The following is a 12,360-nucleotide window of genomic DNA, read 5'->3' as shown; positions in this document are numbered from 1 at the left end:
GCGGGGATGAGAAAGTTCTGAGAGAACTGTGACTAACCCAAGGTCACCCAGCAGGCTTCATGTGGAGGAGCGAGGAAGTAAATCCAGTTCTTCAGATAAGAGTCCACCACTCATGTCGAGGAGTGGGCAATCAATCCCGATACTGCCAATTAGGACCCACAGCTCTTAACCATTATATCACGCTGGCTCTTGTTTGATTAATTTGAAATATGGTCTGGGAGCAGAATTCTGTGGACGCTATGGGCAGCCGAAAAAAATGGCCCTTCTGTTCTCTTCCAATACTGTGATTCCTTCGTTCGTTCGTTCGTTCGTTCGTTCGTTCGTTCGTTCGTTCGTTCCTTCCTTCCTTCCTTCCTTCCTTCCTTCCTTCCTTCCTTCCTTCCTTCCTTCCTTCCTTCCCTCCCTCCCTCCCTCCCTCCCTCCCTCCCTTCCCTCCCTCCCTCCCCAACTTTCATGCCCATCCATAGCTGTGGGTAACACTATGGTATGAATTACCTTGATCTTGGTGGCCAGTGACACATCCTTACACTTAAGAATCTTTTCTAGCTCCTTCATGGCTCCCCTTCCCAGTTTCAGTTTCCTTCTGGTTTCTTGGTTTTAATCTCCTGTGTGGTTGAGGATTGAGTTGCGGGATATATAATCTTTGATGGTTCAAATTCTTCATCGTCAACCTTAAAACTGATAAATCAGTTGTGGTTTAACTTGTTCAATGACCAGGCTGTGGTATATTTCCAACCCCCCGGATAATGTGAAGGAAACCAAAAAGACCATATATGTCAAGAATTTGTAAGGAATTCCATAGAGCAGAAATAAAAGGCTTTGTTGGTTGAAAGACCGTTTATTCAGACATCTTAGAAAGCTCACGTACACGGCGTGGCAGGAATGAAGTCTTCCCGCCAGACCCACAGGTTATAACTTTCTCCGTCCCATCCCCCTCCCGGTTTCCCCCGTCCCATTCTCATGGGAACGGCATGCTCATCTCTCTCCGTGAGATAAGGCCTCTGCCAGAGAAATCGCGGCCGATTCTGGCCCATCGCCCGAGCCCTGGAATCTACTCAAGGCCAAGCGGCTGTGCTGAGAATCAACACCATTGAAACCTTTACAGAATTCCTGCCTGACCTCATACAGACTAGAGAATCTCACTTTATACATAGCGACAAAAGATGAGCCAATCTATGCTGCTGAGAGTGTGTCCTGGCTTATATAGTTTCCAAGCCCTTCAGCAATTGGCTCTCCAGAATGCACTTAAGCTTCTAAGCCAATCACGCCCCTGGGGTTTATTCAAAAACAGGCTCTGATACAAATGTTGGTATATTTGTGTGCAAAGTGCTGTGAAGTTGCTGTAGCCATATTGCAACCCAGTAACGTTACCAAGACAAGAGACGTTCAGAGTTGGTTTGTCATGGCCTTCCTCTGCGTAACAACCCTGGTATTCCTTGGTTGTCTACCATGCAGATACTAACCAGAAGCCAACCCTGCTTGGCTTCTGAGATCCAATGAGATCGGATTGATTTGGGCCATCTGGATCAGAGCACACAAATCTGTATCCGAATCTAATTAGCTGGGAGTGAAATTTTCCATTCCGTTCCTAGCACACAGTAATGTTAGCACAGGGGTTGGTTTATGTTCCAGTCGTGTGTGTGTGTGTGTGTGTGTGTGTGTGTGTGTGTGTGTGTGTGTGTGTGTGTGTGTGTGTGTGTGTGTGTGTGTGTGTGTGTGTGTGTGTGTGTGTGTGTGTGTGTGGGGAGGGTCATCAGCCCCCTACGAACACCTCATGAAACTGCGAGCGAATGCAATAACCTGGGAATAGCTGACCCCGTTAAGACGTAAAGAAGCGTTTATTATAATTGGTGGCAAGTACATACAATCTATTGCTTGACCTTGCCAAGGGCACCGCTCGGCCATCACCCTATCATGTTAAGAGCGGTGCTAATGGTTTTGATCCGCAATCTTTTGTATTATACGTCTTGGATTTGTCATGCAGTGTTTCATTGGGCTTATATTTTTTTTTAATGTTAAATATTCCTTTTAGCAGTGACCTTTCGGTTTTAGCAAATAAAGAATTGATACGACAAGCTTATTATAGTCTTTTCAGTATCCCGGTAATCCTGCAGGAGACGGAATGGGAGGCTGTGGATGGGATGGAGAAAGCTTGGTATTGTGTGCTTCTTTGTGGTACCTCAACTCCCTGATGTTCCTCCTTTAGGTTACCTTCCTGATAGCTGTAGTATATTGTGAGTTGGTGATTTCACAAGGTCTTCATAAGAGACATAGGCTCTTTGATCTCTTAAAATTATGCATGGGGTAGAAAATGTGGACAGAGAGAAATTTCTCTCTCTTTTTCACAATACTAGAACCAGGGGGCATCCATTGAAAACGCTGGGGGGAAGAATTAGGACTAATAAAAGGAAACATTTTTTCACACAATGTAGCCAGTTAGTTGTTTGGAATATGTTGGGGACAGAATATCTATGGCTACCAATCGCCAGTCCTCTTTGATCTAGGATTACCGATGCCTTCAGCAGACCAAAGTGCTCAGGAGGCAGCAACCCAGCCAAGAAGGCCATTTTTTCCACCTCCGCGGCCCAAGAGCTCCCAAAGGCACCTGGTGGGCCACTGCGAGTAGCAGAATGCTGGATTGGATGGACTCTGGTCTGATCCAGCTGGCTTGTTCTTATGGTAACATCAACAAAGTCATCAGGAAGCTTAAGTAACAATCTTACTCTGTGAATGTTGTGAATTTTATTTTATTTTAAATAAACGTGGCTGTTGTTCGTAACGATGTATAACTGAATTAAACATTTTAAACAGTAGAATTAAAAAAATCGTTTCGTTAGAGGTATAGGCTCAGTTAGTTTGCCAGGATTGGATTCAATGTCTACTCGGTGGTGTGCGGAAAACACTTCGTTGATGTCGTAACCCTGTAGGGTGAAGGCAAATTATATAACCATCTGTAACTCAGCCATTTTAAATCTGAAAGATCTGAAATTAGATCACAATTCCCTTCTTCCCCAGGAGTATTATATGTGCCAGATTTCACTCTGATGGAATAGATAGAATGAAGAAGAAGAAGAGTTTGGATTTATATCCCCCTTTCTCTCCTGTAGGAGGCTCAAAGAGGCTAACAATCTCCTTGCCCTTCCCCCCTCACAACAAACACCCTGTGAGGTGGGTGGGGCTGAGAGAGCTCCGAGAAGCTGTGACTAGCCCAAGGTCACCCAGCTGGCGTGTGTGGGAGTGCACAGGCTAATCTGAATTCCCCAGATAAGCCTCCACAACTCAAGCGGCAGAGCTGGGAATCAAACCCGGTTCCTCCAGATCAGAGTGCACCTGCTCTTAGCCACTGCTCTTAGCCACTACGCCACTGCTGCTCCTGGGTTTTATGGGTTTTATAATGGGTTTTATAATGGAACGTTAAGGCATTACAATGGAAAAACAGAGCTTAACCAACATGCCTGAAATTAGTGCCACCCACGCAGATCCACAACAAAAGGGACAAATTGTCTAGGGTGTTGTGGGTTTTCCGGGCTGTATGGCCGTGTTTCAGTAGCATTTTCTCCTGACGTTTCGCCTGCATCAGTGGCCGGCATCTTCAGCCACAGATGCAGGTGAAACGTCAGGGGAAAATGCTACTGGAACACGGCCATACAGCCCGGAAACCCCACAACACCCCAGTGATCCCGGCAGAGAAAGCCTTCGACAACGACATACTGTCTGTCAGAAAATTATTCCTTCGAAAGAACACTGTTGCCCCCCCGAAAATTGAAAACTATTCTGAACTTCGGGGTGCTGTGTGGTTTCCGGGTTGTATGGCCGTGTTCCAGCAGCATTCTCTCCTGATGTTTCACCTGCATCTGTGGCTGGCATCTTCAGAGGATCTAATAAGTAGGACAGATGCAGAAGTGAGAAGCACGTCAGGAGAGATCTCTTTAGAATTCTGTCATACCGCCTGGAAGCTCCCCTGCTACCCCAATGATTCAAACCGTGAAAGCCTTCGACAATATATTCTGAACATCGTTTTCCCTTGAGTATACAGTTGAATGGAAACCGCAGGTGTCCACAAATGACTGTTTTCGAAATATTTCTCATTTGCAGATTATATTTTGAAGTTATACTTTTGGTAACATACGCCTAAACTTAAAAAAAAAAGTGTAGTGTGTGATGTGGATAAAGCAAATGCACAGAGTAAAATGGCCATACAGTGAAAACTGCGTGAGGTGGATCTTTTCCTGCAGCAGGGATAGGAGGCAGTGGTCGGAACAATCTTGCTGGCAAATTTCTAATTGAGATATTTAGGGATAGGAATCAGGTTATCTTTACTTAATTGTATTGTACCTTTTTAAAGAGAATTCTCAGCAGCGTCTCATTAGCAGCTTAGTACCGTTGGCCTGGTTGTTATTTCTTGCTAATTTGTTTAAATTGGATCCTCTGTTCAACGGTTTGTTCTACTTGTTACTTGCTTGCACTATTCTTCGGGGGGGGGGGGGGGGGCTTCCTAACAAAGTAAACTTCTTTTAGGGGGCTTCTTAGCAGGATAAACTATGGCAGCCATTCTCAACCAGGGTTCCGTGGTACCTTGGGGTGCCGTGAGCATGCCCCAGGGGTACCGTGGCAACACTACTGCCCCCCCTCATTTTTGTGGTGTCTCCCACCGGCGCCAGCAAGGGCATGGAGCTGGCCCATGGGGCAGGGCCTGCCACAAGGTCAGCAGCCATCCCCACCCCCAGTGCTTCCCTTCACCCTGGGAGGGGAAGGTGGGGTGTGTGGCAAGCAGGGGCAATGGGAGGGGACGGTGGAGGGTGGCGGCAGGGGTACCGTGAGATATGAAGAGTGAGGTCAAGGGTACCCTGACCTCGAAAAGGTTGGGAAACACTGAACTATGGTAAATAAGATTCCTCAGGTGTGGTCAGTGACTTAATGCTACTATATCAAAATTAACTTGTTTTTTTCTTCCTTTGCAAAGCCGACATGATTCCACAGGAAGAACGGCCTTTTCTTGCTTTTATTTTATGGCCAATTGAATAGCATTCTTGGATCCTGATGGCACGGCCAGGCAATGAATTCTCCTACATTACCCACTTGCATTGATGTTACACTGCTTCTTTTAGACAGGTGTCAGTTTATAGAGTTTTACACTGATGTTTGCTGAATGTTGCTCCATATGCAAAAACGAAGACGGCAAAATATTGTTAAAGCAAGGAAGATGTAGATGCACTAGCTCAGTGGTGGCGAACCTATGGCACGGGTGCCAGAGGTGGCACTCAGAGCCCTTTCTGTGGGCATGCGTGCACAGAGTCCATCGTGTGGAGGGGTGGAAAATCACCCCCCCCACACACACACACATCTAGGCTAGCCTGGGCCACTGAAGAGTTTGAGTTTGGAAGAGTTTGGATTTATATCCCCCCTTTCTCTCCTGCAGGAGACTCAAAGGGGCTGACAATCTCCTTGGGTTTAAGAGGTTTCTGAGTCTAAAGCAGTGATGGCGAACCTATGGCACGGGTGCCAGAACTGGCCCTCAGAGCCCTTTCTGTGGGCACGGGCACACAGAGTTCGTCATGTGGGAGGGGGGTGGAAAATCACACCCCCCCACACACACACACATTTAGGCTGGCCTGGGCGTGATCATTTACCTGGGAGTAAGCTCGGTTGCTGGCAATGGGGCTTGCTTCTGAGTAAACCCTCCTAGAGTCGTGATTCACCCATTTGAAGCGTGGCACGGTTGCTTCACCAAGCCTACTCCCGAGTGATGCGTTTCTAAACTGAAACCTCAGTATGCAGGTTAAATTGCCGTGTTGGCACTTTGCAATAAATAAGTGGGTTTTGGGTTGCAATTTGGGCACTTGGTCTCGAAAAGGTTCGCCATCGCTGCACTAGCTTTATCTTACTGTACTCCCTGATAACACCTGAGAGAAGCAACCCTTCGAAGACATGGGGGGCAGTGGCCTAGGAGGGGAAGCTGACGCTCGGGGCAAAATGGTGCCCCCGCTGCCCCTTCGCCCCCCCCACTGCGCACCCCCCCCACGCCCCACTTACACTGTTAGAAATATTTTTAAAGTTAAAAAGAGATGTTTGTCTGGGCTGCCGCCAGGCGCCCAACCTCCGCCAGGTTGCTCTGGGCCACAGCATGAGCTGAGGGGAAGGGGTGTGAGAGCAATTCTCCACCCTTCCATGCCGCCACCCGGGTGTTTGTCCCCTGCCCCGTGGTAGCTCCACCTATGATGGGGATGGCAGGGCCATTTTGTCTGGCCAGCTGTTTTTGTGGCCCAGCTGGTCCCTCTGTGCTCCACGGTGTTCTAAAGAGTGCAAACGACCTGGCTCATTACTGGCCTCAGTGGCAGCTTAAGGGTCCAGTGATGAAACCAATCGGTTGTGGTGATCTAGCAGTGTAGCGGACCTCCCTCCCTCTCCCCCTCCCAGTGACTCCCAGTAGGTGTGGGAATGGGCATTCCATCCTCAGAGATATTGCCAGTCACAACTTTAAGAACATAAGAACGAGCCTGCTGGAGCAGACCAGAGTCCATCTAGTCCAGCACTCTGCTACTCACAGTGGCCCACCAGGTGCCTTTGGGAGCTCACTTGCAGGAGGTGAAAGCAATGGCCTCCTGAGCATCTGGTCTGCTGAGGCATTTGCAATCTGAGATCAAGGAGGATCCAGATTGGTAGCTGTCGATCGACTTCTCCTCCATAAATCTGTCCAAGCCCCTTTTAAAGCTATCCAGGTGAGTGGCCATCACCACCTCCTGTGGCAGCATATTCCAAACACCAATCACACGTTGCGTGAAGAAGTGTTTCCTTTGATTCGTCCTAATTCTTCCCCCCAGCATTTTCAATGGATGCCCCCTGGTTCTAGTATTGTGAGAAAGAGAGAAAAATTTCTCTCTGTCAACATTTTCTACCCCAAGCATAATTTTATAGACGTCAATCATATCCCCCCTCAGACGTCTCCTCTCCAAACTAAAGAGTCCCAAACGCTGCAGCCTCTCCTCATAAGGAAGGTGCTCCAGTCCCTCAATCATCCTCGTTGCCCTTCTCTGCACTTTTTCTATCTCTTCGATATCCTTTTTGAGATGTGGCGACTTTACAAATTTGATGTCCACAAGCATCAGAATTGGATGCCGGATGGCTATTGGGATTTTTCTGCTTAACTGAAGGAGAAAAGGGGGTGGCCTTTCATCTAGGACAGATGCCAGTGAATGGAATTGCCTGGAGAACACAACTTTTACTTTGTAACTGTGCCATTATATGTCAAGCAACCTTTGTCAGCAACCGGATCACCTGCAAGGTGTTGGTATTTACTTTCCAGGCACTCTGCAGCCTGGGGCCCTCATATCTAAAGGACCATCTCCTCCCCTACGTCCCAATTTACTGGTGGTCCCTGGCCCCTCTATGATGCGGCTGACCTCCACCTGGACCAGGGCCTTCAACCAGTGGTGGGATCCAAAAATTTTAGTAACAGGTTCCCATGGTGGTGGGATTCAAACAGTGGCGTAGCGCCAATGGGGCTGGGCACGGCACGACCGGGGCGTGGCTGGGCATTCCGGGGCGGGGCATTAATAATTTCTCTGTTACTGGAAAAAACCCTTACTGTAAAAAAAAGTTCCTAATTTCCAGCTGGTATCTTTCTGTCCATAATTTAAACTCATTATAGCAAGTCCTGTCGTCTACTGCCAACAGAAACAACTACTTCTCCTCTAATTGACTGCCTGTCAAATACTTAATACTTTCAAATACTTAATTTTGTTTCTAGAAATCAAAAGAAGGATACTTTCCTTAAACAAGGAACTTTACCATATTTCTAAAACATGTTTTTAAAACAGCCCAACAGGGAGAATTGTCCCGTTTCCTACCTTTGCTAACCAGCCACATAGGAAACAACAGGGCTTTATGATTTTTGGACCTAATGGGATTTCTAACGGAAAAGCAGACCCAGTTAGTAACCCGCTCTCGGCACACAATAATAAATAGCCTGCAACCCCACTTCCTCGGGAACTGGTGAGAACCCGTTGGATCCTTACTCTTCTGCCTCTCTTAGCCTTATTCCAGCCTGGTGGAACACTCTGCCTCCGACCATCCAGGCCCTGCGGGACCTTGAGCAGTTCCGCAGGCCCTGCAAAACAGAGTTGTTCCGCCAGGCCTTTGGGGGAGATAGCCGCTGATGGGTGTGCCATTCTGTAAGGTTGCTTCTTGGCTTTGGAAGGTTTTCGTCTGACAAGGTTGGCGGGACGCCCAGATTGGGGAGTGTTTCCAGTATCTGCAGTTGCTAGTATCGGTATCTTCTGTTTCTCTTGCCTGTCTGTGTGAAACTGTTTCAATGTGGTTTTCGGATGGGAACTGCAGGTGTTTATCAAAAATTTTTTTGGTTTATGTGACTTGTTATGGTTTTAAGATTTTATGATGTTTTTATTTGAGATAGTAGCTTGTACATCGTCCAGAGCCCTTTTGGGGGGTGGGCGGTATAATAAATCTGAACTATAAATACATAAATATAAATAAACTGTGGTGCCACACTGGCAGTGTTGTCTTAACTCATTGTTGACAGCAGCAAGAATTTCCCAATTCTGTTGGCTAAACTGAAAGACTTGCAAAAACCATTGATGAGGCTTTAGATATTGTCAGAATTGGATGCTGGGTGGCGACTGGGATTTTCCTGTTTAACTGGAGGGGAGAATGAGACGGTCCTGCCATCTTTGACAGATGCCAGTTAACAGAATTATCTGGATAACAAAGCTTTTACTTCGCGGCTTGGGACCCTCATACCTTCGCGGCTTGGGACCCTCATACCTTCGTGACCGTCTCACCCCATATGTCCCAGGTAGGCCTCTGCGGTCGGCAGAGGCAAATTTACTGGTGGCCCCCGGCCCCTCCATGATGCGGCTGGCCTCTACCCGGGCCAGGGCTTTTACGGCCCTGGCCCCTGCCTGGTGGAACGCTCTTCCATCAGAGGTGCGGGCCCTGCGGGATCTTGGTGAATTCCGCAGGACCTGTAAAACAGTTCTGTTTCACCGGGCCTTTGGTGAGGTCAGCCACGGATTCCCCCTCTAGGATGCCCTTGTGTTGCGTGCCATCATTGGTACGCCTGATACCATCTAATCAGTACTGTCCCCTCCCGGCCTTGGGATCGGGCGCCACATATATTATTGCTGCTGCTGTGTTTTATGGTTTTAGATTTGTAAATTGTTTTAAATTACCTGAGTTTTATGTGTAAAATGTTGTTTTTAGCCTGCTGTGTTTAATGTTACTATGTATTGTTGTTGCAGGCCTGCTGTACGCCGCCCAGAGCCGTTCGGGGATGGGCGGTTTAAAATCCAATGAATGAATGAATGAATGAATGAATGAATGAATGAATGAATGAATGAATGAATGAATGAATGAATGAATAAATAAATAAATAAATAAATAAATAAATAAAATAACTATGCCCTTACATGCCAAACAGTCAGCAACTAAAGCACCACATTGGTAGTTTTGTCTTAAGATACTCACTGTTGCCGGTGGTGAGGATTGACCAATTCTATCAGCTAAACCCAAGGACTTGCAAAAACCATTTACGAGGCATCACTGTAGCGACGAACATTTGGGCAATCTGGTTGTTGTTTCCCCCCATTGCCTTAACTCACGACACATTTGCAAAGTGCTTTGAATGGATCTCTTCAAATGCGGTCCCATGTTCTCTTCCAGATGCTGCTCACGGAGTACTTGGACATGAAAAATACACGGGCTTCCTCCGAACCTTCGGCTCAGCTGAGCTATGCCAGCTCCGGGAGAGAATTTGCAGCATTCTTTGCCAAAAAGAAACCTCAACGGCCGAAGAACCCCCTTTTCAAGTGAGTATTTGTTTCACATTGAGGCTGGCCAGTTTCACATTGAGACAGTCCAGGTGCTCGGGAGCAACAGCCGCAGAAGGCCATTGCTTTCACATCCTGCAGGTGAACTCCCAAAGGCACCTGGTGGGCCACTGCGAGTAGCAGAGAGCTGGACTAGATGGACTCTGGTCTGATCCAGCAGGCTCGTTCTTATGTTCTTATGACTGAATTAAGCCTGTCTGTATATTCTTTGTGGATAGCGAACAGGTGTGCCTTTTCCAGGGCTGTGGCCACTTGCCAGGTCCAAATGGCAACTGTCGAGGCTACAGGAAAGGTGTAACTGGCTGCTAAGCATACTGATGTGGGAATTGGGGAACTTGCCCAGGCAAAGTTCCTCTGCTGGTGTCAAAGCCTGGAATCAAGATTGGACACAGAGAAGTGTCTGATGGAAGACATCCCAGGATCCATCTTGGTCCGAACTGTCTATTGACATCTTTAGAGGTGACGGGTAGGGCTCTGCCTGGAAACAGGCCCCCTGCCATGCTGTAGTCTTGCCTAGCAACACTGTGTTTTATTTCAGAAGTTTCCGCTTCTGTCAAGGCAGACTGGGACACAGATGTGAACAGATTTCTATTATTGCTGATAGAGAAGTCATACTTGAGCATTTTTAGCAGATTCACTTTCAACTCCCCGCTCTGTCTTGATTCACACGAGAATTCTGTTCTTGATCAATTATTATTATTTTTTTGGATACTGATCTGCTGAGTGCACTTCATTGCTCCTGCAGTTAGTCATCGTGTCTAGCGCTGGTGACTCCCAATCTTTTGTACTCCTGGCTTCTGGTCTTCTTTGGTGGTGGAAAGCGCCACCAAGTTGCATCTGACTTGCCAAACCCCAAGAAGAAGAAGAAGAAGAAGAAGAAGACGAAGACGAAGACGAGGAGGAGGAGGAGGAGGAGGAGGAGGAGGAGGAGGAGGAGGAGGAGGAGGAGGAGTTTGGATTCATATCCCCCCTTTCTCTCCTGCAGGAGACTCAAAGGGGCTGACAATCTCCTTGCCCTTCCCCCCTCACAACAAACACCCTGTGAGGTGGGTGGGGCTGAGAGAGCTCCGAGAAGCTGTGACTAGCCCAAGGTCACCCAGCTGGCGTGTGTGGGAGTGCCCAGGCTAATCTGAATTCCCCAGATAAGCCTCCACAACTCAGGCGGCAGAGCAGGGAATCAAACCCGGTTCCTCCAGATTAGATACACGAGCTCATAACCTCCTACGCCACTGCTGCTCCTGGATTAGATACACAAGCTCTTAACCTCCTACGCCACTGCTGCTCCTAGAAGTGGTTTACCATTGCCTGCCTCTGCACAGCAACCCCGGACTTCCTTGAAGCTGATACACAAGTGTGTACACACGCTTTTATAGATGCTGTAGATCCAAAGCAGATTTTCAAATGGTACTCCTTCTGTTTTGTTATCAATTAAATCTGTTCAAACATGTACCAGCTGCTCCCAGAACCAGTGGTGTTTGCACTCCTCTGTTCTAACTCTATAGAATGAAATCTGTGTGTGTTCCAGCACTCTGAACTCTCACACACAAGGGTGATATGAACCTAATGTCAGCCACCCGTCAGATATAGGTAGCAGGCAACTGAATGCAGAGTCATGTTGAACACCTAACTTTGCCTTGTGTCTGACTCTTTCAGTCTCCCAAAGGACCAGTTCCAATTCTCTCTGAAAGACTAAAATTTCATTCTTCTTTGCACACGTATATTCTAGGGGGCTGGTGCGGAAATGGCTGCCAGAGGAGGGGGAAGATGAGCTATTCGGAAATTCCCCCCTTAACCAAATCGCCTCCTCTGGATATTGTAAGCTGTAGAAGAAATTGGCCTGCTAAAACCCTAGGTAGTTCCTTTCTCTAGCCAGTTTTTCCTCGCATGGCCACGTTTCTATCCCCACTCCACCGGGACCGGCAAAATTGCACGAACGGGTCCCAGAGGTAAACTACCGGGAAGATGGCGCCATTTCGCGCCACGCTGATCGCTACTTCGATCGACTTAGCTTCCCTGCAACTGTCCGGCGTGTCGCCGAGGCCAGGGGACACGCCTCCCTGCCCTGCGTGACCGCTCCGGAGTCGCAGGGCAGGGGGGGCGTGTCCCCAGGCCTTGGTGACGCGCCGGACGGTCGCAGGGAAGGTAAGTCGATTGGGACAGGGGGAAGGGATGGCGCCTTCCAGCCACTGCCATTCGCACAGCAGCGTTTGGGAGCCACTGTTTCCCCAAAACCTCGCTCGGGGAGTGAGGTTGGGAAACAGTGGCATCGCACCGCTCAGGAGGAGCGAAGGCGGCGTGGCTGCGAAGCAGCTGGGCCCCCCATGCGAACAGCTCCCTGGGACGGCGTTTTTGCCATCCCCAGGGCACTGTTTTTGGCCCGTGCGGAAAGGGCCTCTGATTTCTTTTTTTCTTGAACTGGTTTACAACTTCTGTCCTCTTTCTAAAGGCAATGAGGAAGCTCAGTTTGCTGTGGGGGTACATTTCTTTTTTAATTTGCTCCAATTTGCTTCTCTGC

The 12,360-nt window shown here is 48.2% G+C and overlaps 1 protein-coding gene across 1 annotated transcript in view; it reads left to right on the top strand.

Annotated features, from left to right (window-relative positions):
- Positions 1-12,360, top strand: part of LOC125435288 (exocyst complex component 4-like) — a 181,152-nt gene that overhangs the window by 160,665 nt on the left and 8,127 nt on the right. The window contains exon 9 of the mRNA XM_048501476.1: positions 9,679-9,824. Coding sequence (XP_048357433.1) covers positions 9,679-9,824 — 146 coding nt within the window. The remainder of the gene's footprint in view (positions 1-9,678; positions 9,825-12,360) is intronic.

Source organism: Sphaerodactylus townsendi, linkage group LG06 (genome assembly GCF_021028975.2).
Source record: "Sphaerodactylus townsendi isolate TG3544 linkage group LG06, MPM_Stown_v2.3, whole genome shotgun sequence".
In the NCBI taxonomy this organism is placed as follows: domain Eukaryota; kingdom Metazoa; phylum Chordata; class Lepidosauria; order Squamata; family Sphaerodactylidae; genus Sphaerodactylus; species Sphaerodactylus townsendi.
Note: the sequence above shows the minus strand (reverse complement) of the source record. Positions and strands in the feature narration are given on the sequence as shown.